At 36.1% G+C, this 22,052-nt stretch overlaps 1 protein-coding gene across 4 annotated transcripts in view; it reads right to left on the bottom strand.

Annotated features, from left to right (window-relative positions):
* Nucleotides 1-3,557: 3,557 nt before the first annotated feature.
* Nucleotides 3,558-22,052, bottom strand: part of LOC6037121 (carnitine O-palmitoyltransferase 1, liver isoform) — a 66,032-nt gene continuing 47,537 nt past the window's right edge. For 2 of the 4 annotated variants that reach the window (XM_038251719.1, XM_038251720.1), the window contains exons 5-9: nt 18,442-18,467; nt 17,449-17,514; nt 11,503-11,641; nt 10,834-11,442; nt 3,558-4,881 (exon numbers count right to left, since the gene is read on the bottom strand). In XM_038251719.1, the coding sequence (XP_038107647.1) occupies nt 4,762-4,881; nt 10,834-11,442; nt 11,503-11,641; nt 17,449-17,514; nt 18,442-18,467 (960 nt within the window). In that variant the 3' untranslated portion in view covers nt 3,558-4,761. Of the gene's footprint in view, nt 4,882-10,833; nt 11,443-11,502; nt 11,642-17,448; nt 17,515-18,012; nt 18,076-18,441; nt 18,468-22,052 lie in introns of all 4 variants that reach the window. The other 2 variants (XM_038251722.1, XM_038251721.1) reach the window with 2 other exon arrangements.

Below are 22,052 nucleotides of genomic sequence, written 5' to 3'. Positions count from 1 at the left end.
ATAAGTATTCCTTTCACAAAAATACATTGATCTAGGTAGGTATCAGCCATTTGAATAAATATTTGCGTAAATTTTTTGAAATTTAAATTAAATTATTCATCTCCCAGAACGCCAGGTAGCAGTAATTGATCGGCCCGTCTGTGTGCTTCTAGCAGATGCGGCGAATGAAGCTGATGTAGGTAATCTCGAAAACACAAAACTTTAAAATTCGATATCTCTGGAACGAAACATATTCATTTCTGTCGATAAGTGATTCTTATGTAAAATTGGCCGGGGAACACGATGGCGAGGTCAAATTAAAAAAATAAATTGGGGTGTTTTGAGATACGGCCGTTTCAAGTTTTCAATTGCGCAATACAGGTAGAAAAAATAAATTAATCAACATTTTGATCACGGAAATGGATTCTTCGTCCAATTGCCTTCAAAATTGAGTCTAAGACCGACCCTCTAAGATGTGTGGTTCCTGAGTTATCGTCATTTGAAACTAGGAGGTTTGGTCAAAAATCGCCAAAAAGTCGATTTTTTGGGGAGGTACAAAAATGGAGGGGGTGGTCCGATTTGGATGAAATTCGGGGTTCTTGCATGTTTTGATAGTATCAACAGCCCTGCCAAATTTGAGCAGGATCGGAGAGGGTAATTTTCAAATTTGCACTTTTTCGTGCACAGTTGAGATGGAATGACCCAGATAAAATAGAATTATTTTTTAATTGAAAATAGCTACAACTTCCAAAAAGTGTGTGTAGTATGTTGAAATCTGAAAAAAATATAGAAATTTAAAGAACAAGCCATAGTCTCAACATTTGAATGCAAAAAGTGTTAAAAAATGCATTATACGCTAGTTCAGTTGTTTTGCAATCATTAGTCTTCAAAAAATGTAAGTGTAAGATTTGACAAAAACAAAAAAATGAACGAAAAAAAAACTAAAGATCGAAAATTTTCTAAAATTCAAAAGATTATTAAATTAACTCAAACGTGCTTAAAAATGATTCTAGACGCAAGGGAATGCATTTTAAATTGATTTAAGCTGATAGCACTTAAATTTCCATTAAAATTTTGATGTTTTTTTTAATAATAATTTTTTGTCCTCTGATTTTTCGGGGCAACAAAAACTTTAAATAAAATTTGTACCCGCCTTATGTGTTGTTGAAAAAATCACAGCACGGTAATTTTTAATTGTTTTTACCATTATGTGTTCTGGGTTTTTTAGAAAGTATTTTTTTTTATTAAAATTATTCTAAAAAGAAAGTTTCAAGGTATCGATTTTTTTTACATTTGTATGGCACTTTTCCTGCACTGCTGCCAAAGTGTATACATTTTTGTTTGGACTAATGATGCAAAAAGACTTTTTTGGTTAAAAAGAAAGTAGTCACATAATTTTAGCAAAAAAAAATTCACAGAAATTGATAATTCTTGGAAGAACTGTTCTTTTTGAATTCACAAAACCTTTTTTCAAAGAAAATTAACGAGCATTTACATCAATGTTGATTACAATGTATTTTTGTAAATCTAATTTACAAAATTAATAAATTCTATTAATAATTTATCTTGTTTTAAAAAATAAAAATGATTTTTGATGAAAAAAACCCAATAGTTTGAAAATTAAAGGTTTGATTGATAACAGATAAAAACGACTTCGTTTACAACTTACTTACTTTTTACTTAAGATTTGAAAGCTTTCTTGAGTAATTCAAACTTTGAAACAAATGTATGCGTTCAAAAAGTATGATGATATTAACGTTAGCCTAAAAAACATTGTAATTTGGTTTAAAAACATTCCGGAAAATTCCTTCTGGTCTCGGGAGAAAACCGGGAAAAAACCGGGACATTGAAAATCGAAATTTGGTGGCCACCCTGAGTTAAGACATTGAGATGGTCTGTTAAAGGTTCCTGCCTCGATTCTCGTAGCGGATACTTTTGGGTTTTTTGACGGATTTTGTTTTTAAGGTATCGAGGGCATAATTCTTTCGCCCATTTCGAGCTGTGTTCGCTGAGTCCGTAAGCGGTACCATGAATTACCTATAAATTTAACAGAGTTCTGGCTAAAACCAATGCTTCGTAGACGAAAGAAGCCTTTACATTTTTCAGTAAAAAAAAAGTAATTTCTTTATTGGAGCTAGAACCGAGAGTACATATTTTTTTAAAGATTTTATTAGAAAAGATTACATATTCTAAATGGCATTGGTACATCGGACAAGCTCCACGGTAGCGAAGGGTTACAAACCGCCCTCCCTTTCGGCGAAACTCCGAGCATCCGTCCGTCTCGTATTGTTATGCATGAATAGCGTATATCCTGGGCAGATTCCCTTCGCCGCAGTCTGTCGCCTTCCCATATGAGGACCGTAGAGAACGATAACCCTCTGGCCACTGGACTTCATGGCCTTGAAGGCTCCTTTTGGCAGCGCAAGTTCAGCGGATGTTGGGGATACCGATCCAGCAAGTAACGTCCGCTGGTTGAAAAAATACTGTGATGAAAATAATTGCGCAAGACTCTAGTAAAGTGCAAAATGCGCAATACGTTTGTCAATTTTAAAAACATTGAAAATTTAAAAGTATTGTTAAGCTATCGGTTCTTTTTCAAAGATTTGTTGTTTAGTCCCACCCGTGTGGATCAATCGGACCGCGCACTGGACTCTCAATCCAGAGGTTGCTGGTTCGAATCACGTGGCGGGCGCTCTAAAGCTCTAAAGTGTAAATATGTGTATCCGGCGCCGTCGCTCCCTGCCGTACTCAAACACTTAGGAGCCCAGGGCGGCGAAGTCCTTGTAGTTAAAAGGAAGACACTAGTTGTTGGGACTAGTAATGGTGGCCGACAGCTATACTGCCGTTCTAAGCATAATTGTCCCATGTCATTTTTTGACGATTTTGACCTTTTGACATTTTTAAGTTTATTTTGTCGTATACTTTTCGAAAACCCCATAAAATCCAGTACTTTGTTCGGAAACTCATCAAAAACAACACCAAGTCTGTTTGTCCCATCGTTACACTTCTACGCATAATTGTCCCACCAAGTATTTTCTTTCACCGAATCATTAGTTATACGAAGCATTGAGTCTTGTTTACATACTGTATAGCAATAGGATCATAAATAAGAGTGATAAACTGCTAACTGGGACGATTGGGGACACATAGGACGAATAAGAACCCACGGGACAATTATGCGTAGAAACACAAAAATCGATCGAAAAAAATCAATCGCGTTTTTCTCAGTTGAACTTTTTTGAACATGGGACAATTATGCGTAGAACGGCAGTATAGGGCTAATAAGCAGATCGGAAGAATAATGAGTACTGAGTTTCTGATTTTATTAAAAATGTCAATCTTTTTCTTAAATTCATTTCAAATTATGTAACTATTTATTTATAAAGAGTTTTTTGTATGACGTCATTCTTGAGATATATATTAATAAGAAATGCCTATTATTTGAGTTTCTGGAAAAGTCGGGAATTTTAAAACGGGATTTAAGTGGTCACCCTGGAACGGTGGGAAACTGATGACGCCTTCAGGCATTTTCAGGGTCCTGTGAAAACTTACAATCCAAACCAATTAAAACAAGCGGCTTTACAGTTTAGTACTCTTTATTTGTATCCAATCTCACAATAACGCACGTTCATCTTCGAGCCTGCCGCTCGCTCGCTAGCTCTCTTCCGGCAGCTCAGCCTGCTAAACAAAACAAAACAAAAAATCATCGTTTGGCAAAATACATTCCACTATGTTTGTAACGTTACACTTGCTTAAAAAGTAGCTTCTATTAAAATATCATTTGCACTAAAGTTATCCTCGCGTTACTTCCATGCACTAGTGCTGCATTGATAATTGCATCAATCGTGCCCCCCCTTTTACCTTTTTAAATTTGAGGCAGGGGGCTTTGGCTGTTTTACACCCGAACTTTTTTTTTTGATTTTTGAAAAATAAAGAAAAAAATCTGCACTTGTTTGTTTTTTTGGTTTGGATGCACATTTTCGATGATGCTTTTTAGTCGTCTTATTTTGGGAAGGGTTGTGTGTTTGCTAAACCTACAGACAATTTGTAAAACTAGGATTGCTAAAGATAAAGGAAAAGTTAATCAATCACCAAAAACAGAACGAAATTTTACTATCACTAATGGTTTTTTTTTCTCTCTTTTGCAATTATCACTGACAAATATGTTCTACTGCTGCTATGTGTTGGTTTCGTAATGCACTAAAATTACCTTATTATTTCAGGAAAAAATGATTGCCTCCAGTTTTAGTATTTTGTTTTCACACGATTACATTGCAGTTCTTTTTTGTTTGTCTTCAAAACTAATAAATTATCTATAAACAACAGTCTAATACAGTTTCACACTAGTTTTGTTTGCTCTTTCAAAATGTTTCGAAACCACCAGATTTGAACGGGTTTTAATTAGATCTAGGCTCTGATGGACAGAATAGTTCGGTGTTGTTGTTGTTAGTTTTAAAAAGAGTTTGTATTGTTCAGATGGGAAAACATGAATTACGATGCTAATATCATCAACAACAGTCGCCTCGAAACTTAACATGTTGGTTCGATACTCAATCGGTGTGGCTAATAAAAAGTTATGTTAGTTCATAAATACATGCTACGTAAGTGTACCGAGCACTACCTAGGCGGTAATACTTGGCGTGATAACAGAACTAAACTAGACGACAGAGAAGAAAAATAAAAAAAAACGAACCGAAAAAGACGGGAAAACTTTGTGATTCACTGTGTGTTACAGGTTACAGGCGGCTTTCGCGGTGGATATGTCACGAGAGGGTCCCCCCTTTACTTGGCCGTTCCGTTGGTGACACCCTTCTTCTGCGCCTGCAGTGCCCGGTGCTGCTCAAACAGCTGCTTCATGTCGTCCAAGGCTCGCGCAATCTGCTGGGCGAACCGCTCCGAACTCTGTTTTTTTGGGTTCAGAGAGAGAGGATTATTAGAAAACACTTTTTACATCAAATTCGAGTTCCCCATCATTCCCCATTTTAGTGAAATTTGAGGGTTGATTGTCTGTTACGAACTTAATTTTCTCTTTATTTCGAAACCGCCGTTTTGGAAGCCATATTGGATTTAGAACTTCTGAATCACTTAAGGGACATTTTTGGGATTATATTTGAGTACAAAGACCGAGATTACAACAAAGATTTGTTTGTGGTTTGATTATCCACTTTGTATATAAGTAAACAAAGAAACTTTTTTTATCTTTTTAAAATAGGCACGACATTAAAAAAAATATACAGCGAGTTTCAAAGTATGAATACTGTCATCCCACATATTCGGAACAGTTTAGGGGAGAGTGGGGAGACTTGATCCCCGGGGACACTTGATCCCAAGCCTGTATCTCGTCAGCATGTGGGTAAAACAATTAGCTTTGTTCTAGAAAGTTGTGCGAAATTGACTAAAACTCATTGTAGAAAACAAAGAAAAAAATTAAAAAATGTTTGGATTGAGTTACACACATTTTACTAAGAAGTGCTGCAAAAAACTTCCAAGAGATCTTTTTTCTTTGTTTTGATAAGTATAGAAAACACTCAAAAATTATTCAAAAAAATATTGTTTATACATGAATTGTTTGATAAACATATCAACTCCAAACCCCTTACGCATTTGACGTTAAATTTATCGTCATACTATTTTTACAATCAATTGTTTAAAAAAGTGCGTTAAGGGAGACTTGATCCCTGCATTTTTACAGTCACTGGAATTAGCCTCAAGATTAAATAATTGGGCTGGGTTTTCTTACATAGTTTCCTTTAGTATAGTTGTACATAACTAACTGCAGTTTAAACCATTTTTCAAAAGTTTTGTGAACAAAAATTACCAGCTTTTGTAAACATGCTCAATTTTGGTCTAAAAAAGAAAATTTTAAGTTTTTAAATATTTTACATGCTAAACTTGTTATATTTTGAACACAAACGTACAGGTTTAATGTGAAATTACTGTATCTTATAGAAAATTAAAAGTTTGGATGAATAAGAAACATTTTGCTTAAAATTTCTTCAAAATGTTGAAAGGGGGATCAAATTACCCCCAACATTTTGAAAATGCCGGTTTAAAATATTTTTTTAAAAGGCTTGGCATTATTCGAAGAGTTTATCTGATGAAATACCCTTATCAGCCAAACATAGTTGAATGTTTAAGCTTTCAATTCATGCAAAAAGATCATAGTTTTGTGAGAAATTGACAGAGTTATGTGCGATACAAAAAAAGGGGATCAAGTCTCCCCACTCTCCCCTACAGATCAGCCAATGAAAAAAAAAAAACAGAGGAAAAAATCAATAATCAATTTTAATGATTGGCTTTTACCGTCATGTGAAAGCTTTTATTGTGATCTTTCAATTGATGTAAAATGTTAATTTTTACTTTTTATACTGCCGCTCGAAGCTAGTCCGTCCCATATGTAATTTCGTCAATTTTGAGGTAATAATGCAGTTTGGTTCAAAATCATGTAAACTATCAGAAAAACCAATAAAATGTAGTACTTTGTTCTAGAAATCCGGAGAAAATCCACTTTTTCGTGAAATTCTAACACGTAGCCTTATGGGCGGGACACCTTTGACACGCGTTTATCTCGGCTTGCTGTTTTTACATATGGGACGGACACGATTAGAGCGGCAGTATACCACGCTTAAAAAACTAACCTAATCCACCTATGTGGTTGATGCCTTCCTCACTTTTTACCATAAAATGGGTAATATGAGTGGTTTGCACACACATTTCAGCTTTTTTTAGATCCAGAAAAAAACACAGATATAACTTAAGTGGTAATAACTCTAGAAAGGGTTGCTAGATCTTCAATGTTTTGGACTCTTTGGAAAGGCCTTTCAATTGCCTACCCAACGATGGGTCGGATGATGGATCCGGACATAGTTTACATACATTTAAGTGAGATCCGGCTTCAAAAAAGTACATAAATATCACTTAAGTGGTCATAACTCGAGACAGGGTGGCCAGATCTGCAATGTTTTGGACTCGTTGGAAAGGCCTTCTGGTAACCTAACCAACGATGGGTCGGATTGTGGATTCGGACATAGTTTACATACATTTAAGTGAGATCCGGCTTCAAAAAAGTACATAAATATCACTTAAGTGGTCATAACTCGAGACAGGGTGGCCAGATCTTCAATGTTTTGGACTCATTGGAAAGGCCTTTCAATTGCCTAACCAACGATGGGTCGGATGATGGATCTGGACATAGTTTACATACATTTAAGTGAGATCCGGCTTCAAAAAAGTACATAAATATCACTTAAGTGGTCATAACTCGAGACAGGGTGGCCAGATCTGCAATGTTTTGGACTCGTTGGAAAGGCCTTCTGATAACCTAACCAACGATGGGTCGGATTGTGGATTCGGACATAGTTTACATACATTTAAGTGAGATCCGGCTTCAAAAAAGTACATAAATATCACTTAAGTGGCCATAACTCGAGACAGGGTTGCCAGATCTTCAATGTTTTGTACTCATTGGAAAGGCCTTTTAATTACCTAACCAATGATGGGTCGGATGATGGACCCGGACATCGTTTACATGCATGTAAGTGAGATCCGGATATTTGTGAAAACACATTTTTATATATAACTTTTGAACTACTTATCGAAACTTCAAACAATTCAATAGCGATGTATGGGACCCTAAACCAAGTCGAATGCAACTGGTTCGATCAAAATCGGTTCAGCCAGTGCTGAGAAAACTCAGTGAGAATTTTGGTCACATACATACATACACACACATACACACACACACATACACACACACAGACATTTGTTCAGTTTTCGATTCTGAGTCGATATGTATACATGAAGGTGGGTCTAGGTGCTTTTAATAAAAAGTTCATTTTCAGAGCAGGATTATAGCCTTACCTCAGTGAGGAAGGCAAAAATGACCCTTGTAATCCACAAGTTTGGAACACTTGTTTCTTAAACAAACTGTACTGCCGCTCCAATCTAGTCCGTCCCATATGTAAAAAGTGAGTGCTGAGATAACGCTGTTAGAAGACCATAAAAAGTTTCACCATTTTGTTCATTTTAAATCAACAATTTCTACACCATTTTTAAACAGTTATTTCAATATCAGTCTAATAAACACCACTATCATAAATTTGATTTAAAAAACTAACAATTTGGAGGAAAATTTGTGGAATTTTTAACAAAGGACCGACTTGACTTTATTTGTCCATAAATAAAGGCAGGTTAGTCATGGTATCAAGGTAGGCTTGAAAATTTACACCAGAGGTTCATCCTGGTTCAACTGTCATTTCCAGGTTTGTTTTGGCAGTTTTCCAGGTCACCAAATGATAAAAATTTGTTTATTTCAGATTTTGATATGACTTCTAGATATCAAAATATGACCAGCAACGACACCAGAAATTGTTCAAATACTAGAGAGGTTTCCCGCTTGTCGGAGGTGGGAAATTTTCAAGAACCAGGATCGAGCCTATGCATTCAAGACAAAATAGAACTAATTGTATGGTGTAGGTATTAGCCAAGACGGCATGTTTTTTATTTTTCCTATCCGTGGTTTTTCCCTTGCACAAGAAAAAAAGGACAAAAGCTTTGGATTATTTCGTTTTTTTTAATATTGAAATATTTCTTCAGAAATGAATAGATAATGATATTTTCAGGCTTTACGTATTCTGAAAGACATACTTTGTAAAATTTAAACAATTCTGCATCCACTCAAACGATTTTCGAGACATTTCTTTATGGGGAACTGACTTGCCTTTATTTTGCATATGGGACAGCACGAAAGTCATATTTATTTTAGAATTATTAAAACAAACATTATTTTCTTATTCAATAGGCTAAAAGAACAAGTGAAAACAAGACTTTTGATAAGTTTATCTCATTTTTGACAAAAATACATATGGGACGGACTAGATTGGAGCGGCAGTGTATGGGTGAACCAATGCCACAGAATGGCTTCTTTGGTCATACAAATCCATTTCCGGTTTTTGTAGAGAATTGCTCACTTTATAAGAGCTTTTTTTTTGTAAAATACTAATAATCTCTACTAAATAGGTTTTTTCGAAAATATTTTTTTGTCACCTTATTTTTATTCGGTCCTTTTAGGTGCTGTGACCAGGTTGGGATCGATCGATAAAAAACAATATATAATAAAAACATTACTTAATTCACCTTTAGGTGGTTGGTGCCTTCCTCGCATTCATAACTACACAGCCTCACAAATGTGTATAAATAACACTTATTTTTTATCAAAATATCTATGATCCCGCCTCAAAAAAGAGTATTAAAAACACTAAAGTACTTATAACTTTTGATCCGGCCTCAAAAAAGTGTATAAATAACACTTAAGTGCTCATAACTTTTGATGGGGTTTTCAGATCTTCAATCTTTTGAGCGCGTTGGAAAGGTCTTTCAAATACTTTTCTAACAATATATAGCATGACGGGTTTTCTTACAAAAACCACCCTTTTTACCCTTCCGAAGTTTGACCAAAAACGTTTTTTTAGCATAACTTTTAAGTACAGTCATCCCACATATTCGGAACACCCACAAATTTGGAACACTTTTGTGTTAATTTGTCAATAGCATGCCAAATGCAACTTTTCTGTCGTCCCTCCTATTTTTAGGACCTTTATTTGGACATTCTCTTGCTATTTCACTAGTAAAAATAGTACTTTTTGAACAAAAAAACCTCATTTCAAGACTATTTTATCCAGGGCAGCAAAACACTGCCACCAAATTGCCTGTTCCATAATTGTGGGATGTTATTGTGCCTCCCACAATTGTGGAACACCTGAATTTAATTGATATTTTCACAAAAAAAGTTATCAGACCACGTTTAAAACATCACTAAGCTTGAGTTTTATTGGTTTCAGAGTGTGAAATCATTTTTTTTGTAAAAAATATGTACTCCTGGAGAGAAAAAAAAGTTTGTTTACATCGTAAGAAAAAAGTGTTCCGAATTTGTGGATTTCAAGGGTCAATGTTTTTCTTTAAAAACTTGATATAAAATGTAAAAATGTACAGCAAGTCTATACATCAATCGAAAGATCGTAAGAAAAGCTTTCACTTGAAGGAAAAAGCAAATCATTATGTTCAATTATCGATTTTCTATGATTTGTTGAACGTTGGCAGATCTGGAAACTGTTCCGAATATGAGGGATGACTGTACTTTTCTAAACTTCTTAATAATAACTAGGGTCTTGTGGTCAAATAAAGAAGTTCAATTTTCGAGTGATTTTATAGCCTTTCCTCATTGAGGTGAGTAAGGCAAAACAATTTTTTTTTCGAAAATATTATAATCAAAAACATATTTTGCAATATTGGTATCAAACTAAATTTTGTATGCATCTTAGATTTATAAACGTTTTTTTGCAAAAATACTAAAATTTTCATAGTTTGAATACAGATATAAAAAAGTCATGCCGCTTTATTTTTTTTGCGAAATACTCAAATTTTATTAAAATACCGTATTTTTTGCGAAAATACTCAAATTTGTATAACTTGCTATACAGCAATTCCCCACGAAAACTGCATAATTCGAAAAAAAACTCTCCGATCGGGCTTAAATTTTTGGTGGGGGTTCCTTGGCCGAATTACTTAGACCCGTATTTTTTTTGTTTGGCCATTAGGGTGACTTACGCCGTGTTAGGGTGGTCCGAAAAATTGTCATTTTTGTCGATTTTTGCAAAAACCACATAGAACCAACTTTAATAGAAGTTTCTTTTTTAGAAAAACAGAACAAATTTTCATATTTGTAAAATAAATTGAATTTCTAGAAATGTCAACCCCATTTACGGTATCAAATGAGTTCCAGGAATATTTTTCATCCTTATCCATTACTTCCGGCCTTGAAAACTTCTATACCTAAATACTCAAAATTGAACTCACCGTCGAACCGCACGTCTTCTTGGACGAGATGTGGAAAAAGATGAGGTCCTCGCCGGCCACGATGTACGACACGCCGTACCCGTCGTCGGCGACCGGTCCGAAGCCACCGCCGGCGCTGATGCAGTTCGGGTGCTTCTTGAGATCCAACTTGGCGGTCTGGCCGTGCGGGGTTTGACTAGTGGACAGCCGCCACGGTTCGCTGAGCACCTCCTTCAGGAAGGGCGAATCCACCTCCAGGTACTTGGACACGACGTACAGACAGAACAGGTGCCGGTCGATGCCATTGCCGCACATGGCGTCCTGATAGCCCAGCTGGTGCCGCTCGCACGCTTCGTTCAGCAGCTTGACGCGCTCCTCGGCGCCCACACTCGCGTCGTTCATCGCCTTCACCCAGGCCGACGACTCGATCGTGCACGGACGCACGGTTTCGGTGCGACCCTCGCGGAACAACCGCGTCATCGAGGCTTCGTACGTGAGCGAGAACTTGCCCGCGTCCCGGTAGTAGGCCAGCTGCAGCGCCATCTGGAGGAACGCATCCGGCGACAGGCGACACTTCTTCATCAGTCCCTTGCCGTACGCGTCGTGCACGAAGATGCGCAGGTCGACGTCCTAAATCAAGGAAATTCATATTACTCAACTTGTGACGGATGTTTTACAATTCAAACTCACATTCAGCAGCTGCTGGGCGCCCAGATGAGCCTCCTGGATGGCGTCCAGCGCGACCGGATTGTCCAGGTCGAACGCCAGTCGCTTCGGCTTTGGTGGTTCAAACTCGGGAATGCCCAGAGTGTTGCCGTTCTCGTCGTATCTGTATCATTTTGGGATAGATAATTTAGTTTCAACGGGGTTCTACTTTTTTGTACTCTTACAGATCGTGCATTTGTTTGAACATTTGAGACACTACGCGTGCAGTATAGGCAAACAAGCAGTTTTAGTTTTTTTTTGCTGGATACTCTGTTAGTATAGGTTTTAGTTAGCGAACAAACGAAGGCATGCGAAATAACTGTCAGGTTTCAACTAAAACTAAAAAAAAAAGAATAACAAAAATCCAGTAGCCTAAGTGTCATTCTCGGCTAACACACACAGTTGTCCCCAACTTGATGGCGTACTCAAAATCCGAAAAAAACCTTTGTATTGGAAAAAAAAATTCAAACTGTATGTCGTCGTCTCCAACAGTGCTAAGCGGAGAAAAAAACACAAATCAAGCTGAAAATGACATAAATTGTATAAAAGCAAGGGTCCTGATTGCTCCAAAAATAATCATTCACTCGCAATCACAAATCGAACGCGACGAAAAACTGCTCTGACCGTTTCCTACCGCTCGTCACTTCCACACCAATCGCTACTGAATACTCTCTCACAGCGAATGGCTCAGAGAGACCGATTGCGTTCTATCGCTCAAAGCTGACTCGAAGTAATCGGCGATCGGCTTTGTTTTGAGGATTTTTTAAACATGTTTGCAATTTTTCTGCAGTTTTAAAGTTCATAGTTGGCTTTGGTTGAATGTCTGTTCATAGCACAAAAACATGATTTAAATAATTCGATTTAATAACATCTTTCCACAATCAGTCTTCCTTTTTTTCATATTTAACCCTCTCACACCCATTATTACACCGGTGTTCCATAATTTTCCTTTGGCTGGAAGGGGTTATTTTTTAAAATAAAATAATACCAATTATTCTCTTAAAAGTAGGAGCGGCCGTGGCTTACTGGTCACGGTGTTGGCTTTGTAAGCGAATGGTCCTGGGTTCGATTCCCATCTGCTCCCAACGAGAAAGTATAGGAAATATAAATCTTGAAACTCTGAACATGAACGAAAAATCAAAGACGCTCGAGTCGGGGTTCGATCCCCTGTCCTTTGGATTGGTAAGCAAAAATGCTAACCACTATGCCTTCGCGACTTGGTGAGCTATGACTGGAATTAGGAATACTGTTACTATCAACTATATACGCGCTGGGTCCTTGTCCATTTGACAAGGGTTCGGAAGTTCTAAATAACGTTTGAATCCGATTGGTCCAAACGTTCTTCAGGGCGGGGCTTGTCGATAAAGCTGAAGTACCTCGCGCTCGGCTAGCCAGCGTAGAAATGGGTCACCGAAGCTCGGCAGAGCTAACACCTTCCAAATGCCTATGCGAGTTATTTGCATGTATAGAATGTAGATCTAAAAATACATGGAAACAACTCAATTTGTAGAAGAAGTGACCGCGTGGTCCCGTTTGGTTGGTTGCACACACACACACACACACACACACATATCAATTATTCTCTTAAAAGTAATAGTAATAGTTCATTTCCATGAGGCTAGATCTATTCCCAGATGCTTCAGAAATTAATATACGCATAAAAAATCTTGATTCAAATATTTCTGATCATCTGAATAATACTATATCAACTTAACCATAAATTCATTTGAACAAAATTATGATTTTCTTCAACTATTTTTTTTCAAAGTATTATAAAAAAAAGGTTTCAAAAATTAAAAAAAAAATATACTTTTGCTTGAATTTCGGGAATTTTCGGAAGTATCGGACTAACATTCCCATCCACTTCCCCGTGACTCTACCACTGGTCGTGGCCGGCGCCGGTATTGATCAGCATGATAGGGGCCTTTGAGAATTTGCGAAGCGAGGAAAGATAGCACCCACTCATCTTCCACGGCTCGTAGATGTAACTTCTGGAGGTCCTGGTCAATAACGGAGTAGCAACTGCGGGTGGGCACCTATGCTTATGCTTATGCTTAATTTCGGGAATTTCCTGGAAATGTACAAATTTCCCGAAAAACGGGAAAAAAATCACGGGAATTCCCGGGATTTTTTTTCCCTGGACGGGAAATTGGAAGCTCTAATTTTGGAAGCTCTAATATGCTGGCTGACGTTTTTGCAAATAAATGCAGACAAACAAACAAAACAGGCGAATAGCCAAACTGTTTGTCATAGTCTAATAATGAGTTCGAATCGCAACAAATACTGCATTTTTTGATTCTTTGAATAATTTTCTAAGAACAGATACAATCCGTTGCTTAATTACATATTTTAATGTCACTAGAAATTTTATTAATGTCACCCCGGTTTGCGGTAGTAAAAAATAGAATAAAATTTCTGTGCAGGGGAAAAAGCTGATTCATCAGCATTTTGACGCTCGATTATAGCTTCGTAAAAGCGTTTAAAACTGAATGTAATAATTCGAGCCAAACATTTCATCAGGGCACAAAACCAAAACGTAAACATTCGGGATTATTCCATTATTCCATTCATTAGTACACTCTCTACATGCCCTCCAAGATTCAGATTGATAGCAAACAATTTCCTATTGAAAAAATCACAAACACGAAAGGGCACATAACAATGTTCACTCCACAAAAGACAAAATATTCAATTGTGCCCTTTTCTTTTTCGTAGTTGTGGAACTTTCTATGTTATAATGTGAACTTTTTATACATTCTTAACACTAATTCACTTCAAAACAAAGTTTGATTTACGTTTCACCTGGGGTGGGATAAACAAAGAGAAAAAAACCTATTGTCAAACTAAACCACTTTCAACATGGCCGCTTCTGTCCAGTCCTTTCTTATGAGGAGAAAATGAGAAGTATTGTAATTTGAGTTGAAAAAAATAAATAAAACGAATTTAAATCAATTTCACAAATAATTGTAAATTGCATTAATAGATTGATTAAAATATTTTCAATTGAAAGGCATTTATTTCTATTGTTCACCGAATGTTGACTTATCAGCATTTTCATTTTAAAAAACAATACATTTCATGAACCGACTATTCTTTTGCCCATTTAAAACTCTTGTTATTTTTTTTGCGCGTTACATAGAAATGTTATCTAAATTGAACAATATTAAACCTGTGCTTCCCATGAAATTAAAATGTGGCGTGAAGAAACAACATTGTAGAACTGGATTTAAAAAGCAAACAAAAATAATGGCCACAGTTTAGCCTATTTGATTTTTTTTCGCACTTTTTTATTTCAACACATTGCCACAAATTGAAAAACAAACTTTTATGCTCTTTGAAGTGAATGAATTGGTACAAATTTGAATTTTTGCTAGCCATTTCTTTCGATTCTGACACCTTAGGGCGTGCGACCTAAGGAATTTTAACTTTCTTTAAAGTTGAGTAAAAATTGCCGTTGAATTCGACGTGCTCCTCTTTGGGGAACTGGGAAAGATTTATTTACTTTCTTTGCGTAACGGGACAACTACAGGAGCAGATCAAAAAAAATCTCCCCTCCCATTTAATGACTTGCAGGCTCGCTTGCAGGCTTTTTAGGATTTTTTCTAGATTGATGTAAGAAAACGCATTGAAATCGTATTGCATTTTCACATCCAAATGAAAATGAAAAATCTTTCATATAAAAACACATTAAAAATTGAAGAAATGAGCATTTTTTGACTCATCTTTGATTTGCCAACCATTTCAAGTAATTTGTATCCGGCAGCTCCTTATGAACGGATCCACCGTAAAACGATGGAATATAAACTCAGGATTCTCCACCCACGTCCAACCGCAAATTTTAACAGCCAAATTAAAAAAAAATCTGCGAGAAGAAACTAAACAACAAGTCATCCACATGCTTGAGCACTGAGTTGAAAAACATCATCAAGAAAATTTGAATTGTCAAGCTATCTGAATCACAGATTGCTTGATATTTGTTTTCAAACACGAATTTTCTTGCAAAAAACAGAAGAAGAATACAAACGTAAACACTCAATAAGAAGACTCTATCCAGCCGTCCCGTCCCAGCGTTTCACCAAGGATTTCTGCAGAAAAAACTTCGTCGAAATACAATATTTAATACGGTTCCACGGCTGCTGTTCAATACACTTTAGAAGAATTTTTATGTTTCACATACCTTATCTACACCATTCGATCACAAAACTTCACCAATTATCAAAATTTCCGCTGGATTCCTCATTATTTCAAACTAAACAAAAGGGCCCATAAACATCATTCAAAACAACACTCGGTCGGCGCTTTTGTACCCTTTTAGTTCTCTTCTAAATTGCATTTAGAAAGGGCCCATTATGAACAACAGTTGGAAAGTTCAAAGGGCCCAAAAACCCACTTTTTGCAAGCGATTTTCTCGAATCGCGGTTTTTGGTTTTGTGCCCTAATGAAATGTTTGGCTCGAATTAGCTAATTAGTATCCTGACATTTTTTTGTTTGTTTGGTTTAGTTTGTATAGCATTTCAGATAATCAAAACATGAACCAAAAAAAAAATATTTTTTTATTTTCTTACTTTTGAAATTCAAATTCTGCGAATTTTTAAATTTAAGAAATTCTAGGATTTTTGAAATGTTTGAGCGAGTCCACGAGCAAAGCATACCCATCTCGCATCGACCTCACCAATCTGCCTGAAATTTTCAGGGGTTGTTTGTACATATAATACTAGCATCTGGCCAAAATATGAGCACTCTAGGTCAACGGGAAGTGGGGCAAATCGGGACACAAAGTTTGGAGGTTCAAAAACGTCAAAAATCGTAAAAAGGCTGTAACTTGAGCAAAATTCAATTTAATTTCAAAATTCAAAATGCATCTGAAAGGGCTTAAAAAATGCAATTCACTAAAATGCCAATAACTCCCTTTAGATTCAACCAATTGGGATGCTCTACCCTGCATTTTGTTGCATTTTTTAAGCCCTTTCAGATGCATTTTGAATTTTGAAATTAAATTGAATTTTGCCCAAGTTACCAGCCTTTTTCGATTTTTGACGTTTTTGAACCTTCAAACTTTGTGTCCCGATTTGCCCCACTTCCCGTTGACCTCGAGTGCTCATATTTTGGCCAGATGCTAGTTTTATATGTACAAACAACCCCTGGAAATTTCAGGCAGATTGGTGAGGTCCAAACAACGTCCCATACAAAGGGGTATGCCCTGTTCGTGGACTCGCTCTTAATTCACGAATTTTGTTTTTTGGGGGATTTTTCTTAGAGGTCGACGGCTGTGTACGCCTCATATTTTTTTAATGTGTGTGGGAAGTGTGTTACAAAGACGGGGGATTTTTAGAAGTCTATTTTTTGTTCGTTACATGACAAAAGAACTTTTCATATGGATTTTTTCGTTTCTTAAGGAGCTATTACACTACCGCAAACAAATAAACAAACTTGCACTTTTCTTGTTTGACGGTTTGCCGAACTCTCAAACTTGTTTGCGGCAAACTCACAAAGCAGGCAAACTGGCAAACTGTTAAAAAGTGCCAGTTTGTTTGTTTGTTTGACGTAGTGTAATAGCTCCTTTACCCTACTGGCCTATTCAATGGAGGTACCCATGGATTGAAACACCCAACCTACTGAGTTTGGAAAAAGTGCGTTTGCTATAAAGTTTTCGTGAACTTCGAAGTTTTAGAGTTGAAGTTCTTTTCATCTCACTCGATATTATTTCTACTTCTACTAAAAGCATGCCAACAAGTTAGTCAAAACTTAACACTATACTCAAACCAGTTAGATTTTCTGGAAAATATGTTAGTAAATTTCAGCGGTTAGTTACACATAATTTGGTTTGTCTGTTCGATTGATTCAATTATCGCCAATTAGTAAATTAGCTGCATCACGTGATTAGACCAGGATTGAGGGCTTTCGGAGCGGGGGTGGGACTAAAACCATTACCGTTTCTGGACTTGCTCTTCCGCCACAATGTTCTCCCAAACGTGTGCCATTACAGGTGCATCAGCCCTGTTGGAGGATCGGTCGTCGTCGTGTAGATAGAGTCGATTCAAAGCGTTTGGTCAAAACGGAAAATGGAATAAATAATCAACTAAATACGTTTTGCGCATTTTTACACGCTTAATAGGAGGTGTGTGAGACAATGGATGGGAACAGATAGGTTGTGAGAGGGTAATGAATAGTATTCGTGAGCGTACACAAAAAATGCAACTAACCAGCAGACTAAATTTAGGATCTACGTTCAAGCACACATTTCGTAATTCAACCAGCACCATAATACAATCAATCAATTTATGTGTATATACCATCACACCGAAATTTGTAACTCTCTTTCTACACCCTCCCTTCTCTCGTTCGAAGAAGCCCCACAACCAGAAGCAATTGTGTATTTTACAAGATCTAATATTTACAAGAAAAGCTGTCTCAAAAATGTTCAAATTTGGGAATAATTTGTGCAGAAAGTTGGAACGCACGCCCACAAGGGACCGCTTTTTTTGTTTCAATTACCGCGGGTGAGTTTCTTCCATGATCAACATTTCCCAGATGTGTGACATCACAGCAGCGTCCGCCCTGATAGAAGATGTTTTTGTTTTGTTTTTGGTTTCGGTTTGTGAATTGAGTGTTTTTTTTTTGAGTGTGGATTTTGTTGGGCGTTGGACGACACGGATCAGATGAGCCAATTGGTTGATTTTTTTTGGGAAGACAAATACAAATGTGAAAAAAAGAAAGAGAACATTATCATCACGAATGTTGCAATTCATAACACTATCGAGGTTTGCTGGTTGCATTTCCCCCTATCCACTCGGGATGGATCGTGTGGGACATTGGACTATGGAGTTGGGTGTGTAATTTATGGTATATAATACACGAGTTTTTGTTTCGTTTTGTTGCGGATGCTATTTTAGATGTTGAAACATGGGCAACGATTGTACTTACCAAGTGTGCTCCGAATTAAAGCCAATCTGTAACAGAAAAAAAAGTTGTTAAGAATCGTTTGAATCAGTTGATATCGAAAAGAAAGTAACAATACAAATGAAATAAAAAAATAACAAAATTGGTCAAACTATTCCCATTGTTTCAAATATTTTTTTAAATAACCTAAGTACCACAAAAATAACAAAATTTGGTACCAAAACTTCGACCGTTTTTAAATAATACCAGAATTTTGTATAATACCACAAGTTGCCAAATACAGTAGCTGTTCGGTAACTGGGCGTTATTTAACTGGGCTGCTTTTTTAAATGGGCGCTCGATAACTGAGGCGTAGCCAAGTTAAAAAGTAGACAAACGTCAAAAAACAAAACAAACTGAAATGACCGAGGGGTTAATGGTTGCATAAATTATGTTTAATAAATAAAAAAACTTTTTTCAAACTTTTATTTAATTTCAAGTCAGAATAAATAAAATGGAGCCTAACATTTCAAAAAAGCACATAACAATAGTGTATCCCTTTCACTCGAATGACAGTTTACATAAAATGTGAAAGGGACACACTCTTGTCTAAAAAAGTTATGTGCCCTAATGAAATGGCAAGCAAGAAATATGAAAAGAAAGCACTGTAAATAAATTTGACTTACTTTTATTTTTATATTTCACAAGAAAATATTAGGGGAGCTGGGGGTAAGACGGCCACCCCACTGTTTTAATAAGTATACTAATGAATATTACTAAAATATTCAACAATACTGTTCCTCATGCTAAATAATGCATATGGGGTTACCTTTGCCAGAAATATTGTTTGAAATAGTATAAAAATAGCTAAAAATAAACAAATAATTTTTGAACTTGAAACTGGATGTAATTTTCATGAATTACAACTTAGGCATTTTTGTTAAATAACAATATGTTTTTCTGTCTTCAAATATATTTTCATGTTAAATTGAAGTTTTCCCTAGATTATGTCCCTCGAAAAAGTTCAAAACATGCGATGAACAAAAAAATGTTTGAAAAAATAATTTATTTGGGGGCAAGGCGGCCTCCTCCTCCGGGGGTAAGACGGCCACCCGTAATTTGTAGATTTTATTTGATATAGGTTTTATTTTTGACGGTTTTTGACTATTAAGACATATTTGTAGATAAAGGAAAAGCATTTTCAATAAAACTATCAATTTTTAATCAAAATGCTGTTAACTACCGTTTCGACAACATTCTTTACTGTGATATAGCAAAACTCATTGAATAGTATGAAATCCTATCAAACTTTTCTTAAAAACCGCTAATTTAATATTGGTTACATAATTTTGATTTACTTATGCTAATCGAAATACACAAACTATTTTTTTTTGTATCAATTGTGTTTGTTTTGTAGTAAAAATTCATAGTTTTTCATAAAATGTGGTCGCAATAATATGAAATTTACTGAGCCAAAATATGAAATTTTTTAAACAGCATTTTTCTTCACATTTGAAACCTGTTTTTTTTTCAACCAAAATAGTTATGATGTTTAGAGAAGTCTGTTGAACCAACATGTAGGTGTTTGGGTGGATTTAGCAACGTTATTAAGTTAATTTATAGCATTGGCCGTCTTACCCCACATGGGTGGCCGTATTATCCCGCGTATTTCATATATATGGGTCATTCCATCTGAAGCGGAACAGCATTTGAAAATTACCCTCTCCGATCCTGCTCAAATTTGGCTGAGCTGTTGATACTATCAAAACATGCAAGAATCCCGAATTTCATCCAAATCGGACCACCCCCTCCATTTTTGTACCTCCCCAAAAAATCGACTTTTTGGCGATTTTTGGCCAAACCTCCTAGTTTCAAACGGCGATAGCTCAGGAACCACAAATCTCAGAAGGTCGTTCTTGGACTCAATTTTGAAGGAAATTGGACGTAGAATCCATTTCCGTGATCAAAATGTTGATTAATTTATTTTTTCTACCTGTATTGCGCAATTGAAAACTTTAAACGGCCGTATCTCAAAACACCTCAACTTATTTTTTTTATTTGACCTCACCATCGTGTTCCCCGGCCAATTTTACATAAGAATCACTTATCGACAGAAATGAATATGTTTTGTTCCAGAGATATCGAATTTTAAAGTTTTGTGTATTCGAGATTACCTGCATCAGCTTCATTCGCCGCATCTGCTAGAAGCACACAGGCGGGCTGATCAATAACTGCTACCTGGCCATTTATTGAAATAATATTTCATCATAAATAATCTTCATCAAATTGAGCAAAAATTAACTGTATAATACTGTAGGAAACTGAAGTTTAATCGCAAATGTTTATCTGCTCAAAAAATTAATGAAGTGAATTTCTGTGTTAACCCACTGGACAGAGCAATGACGACACACAGTAAAGGGCAGAATTGGATTCCGACGGAGCGAGAGGAAAATGCAATTCTCGGATTAGTTTTCAAAAAGCCGTAAGAGCCATTGTTAAACAAAGTCCTTTTTGCATCGGTATTCGACCTACTTACGAAAAACCAATATCAAAATGCTCGAGATTGTTCATCTACACGTCCTTCAAGTGCCCCAAACTTAAAATAAATGAAATTTTGTTTCATTTTCTAGAAAAACGAAAATTAGTGTCAGAGGTCACAATGGCTCTTACGGCTTTTTAAAACTCACCCGAGAATTAATCTTGTTAGTAACACTGAAAAATAAGTGCACGATACATTATTGAGTAAAAATATGAATTAAAATGAATAAAATTTGTTGATACGTTGTACTCTAGTGAAGGACGATCACAAAGAGTAGGAAAAGGATTTCTGGAATGTATAAAACTGAAAAATGTAAGAAAATCACAAAGTTTGATCTGCTGCAAAGCGACTAATTCTCCAAATTTAGTTGCGATGATTTCGACACCGTCCGAACAACAGTGTTTTTTCATCTATCATTCTTGGATTCTTGGAACACAATACGGCTGCTGTCCTCACGTATAAGGATTTTTTAATTAAATGTACCTTGACCAAAATCATATTTTAATGAAATGGAGCTGGCTCACTATATAAAAATTGATTTAATATGATCAATCTAAACCATAAATCAGAATTATGGTAAAGTGTCAATAATAAACTATAATAATAATAATAATAAAGCAGGTTTTGGGGTTTTTGCTGAATGGCACTATTTTGCTCCACTTCATTAATTTTTTGAGCAGATAAACATTTGCGATTAAACTTCAGTTTCCTACAGTATTATACAGTTAATTTTTGCTCAATTTGATGAAGATTATTTATGATGAAATATTATTTCAATAAATGGCCAGGTAGCAGTTATTGATCAGCCCGCCTGTGTGCTTCTAGCAGATGCGGCGAATGAAGCTGATGCAGGTAATCTCGAAAACACAAAACTTTAAAATTCGATATCTCTGGAACGAAACATATTCATTTCTGTCGATAGGTGATTCTTATGTAAAATTGGCCGGGTAACACGATGGTGAGGTCAAATAAAAAAAATAAATTGGGGTGTTTTGAGATACGGCCGTTTAATGTTTTCAATTGCGCAATACAGGTAGAAAAAATAAATTAATCAACATTATGATCACGGAAATGGATTCTACGTCCGATTTCCTTCAAAATTGAGTCCAAGAACGAC

The sequence above is a fragment of the Culex quinquefasciatus genome, chromosome 2, assembly GCF_015732765.1.
Source record: "Culex quinquefasciatus strain JHB chromosome 2, VPISU_Cqui_1.0_pri_paternal, whole genome shotgun sequence".
In the NCBI taxonomy this organism is placed as follows: domain Eukaryota; kingdom Metazoa; phylum Arthropoda; class Insecta; order Diptera; family Culicidae; genus Culex; species Culex quinquefasciatus.
The sequence above is the reverse complement of the archived record's forward strand: the minus strand, read 5'-3'. Positions and strand labels throughout refer to the sequence as shown.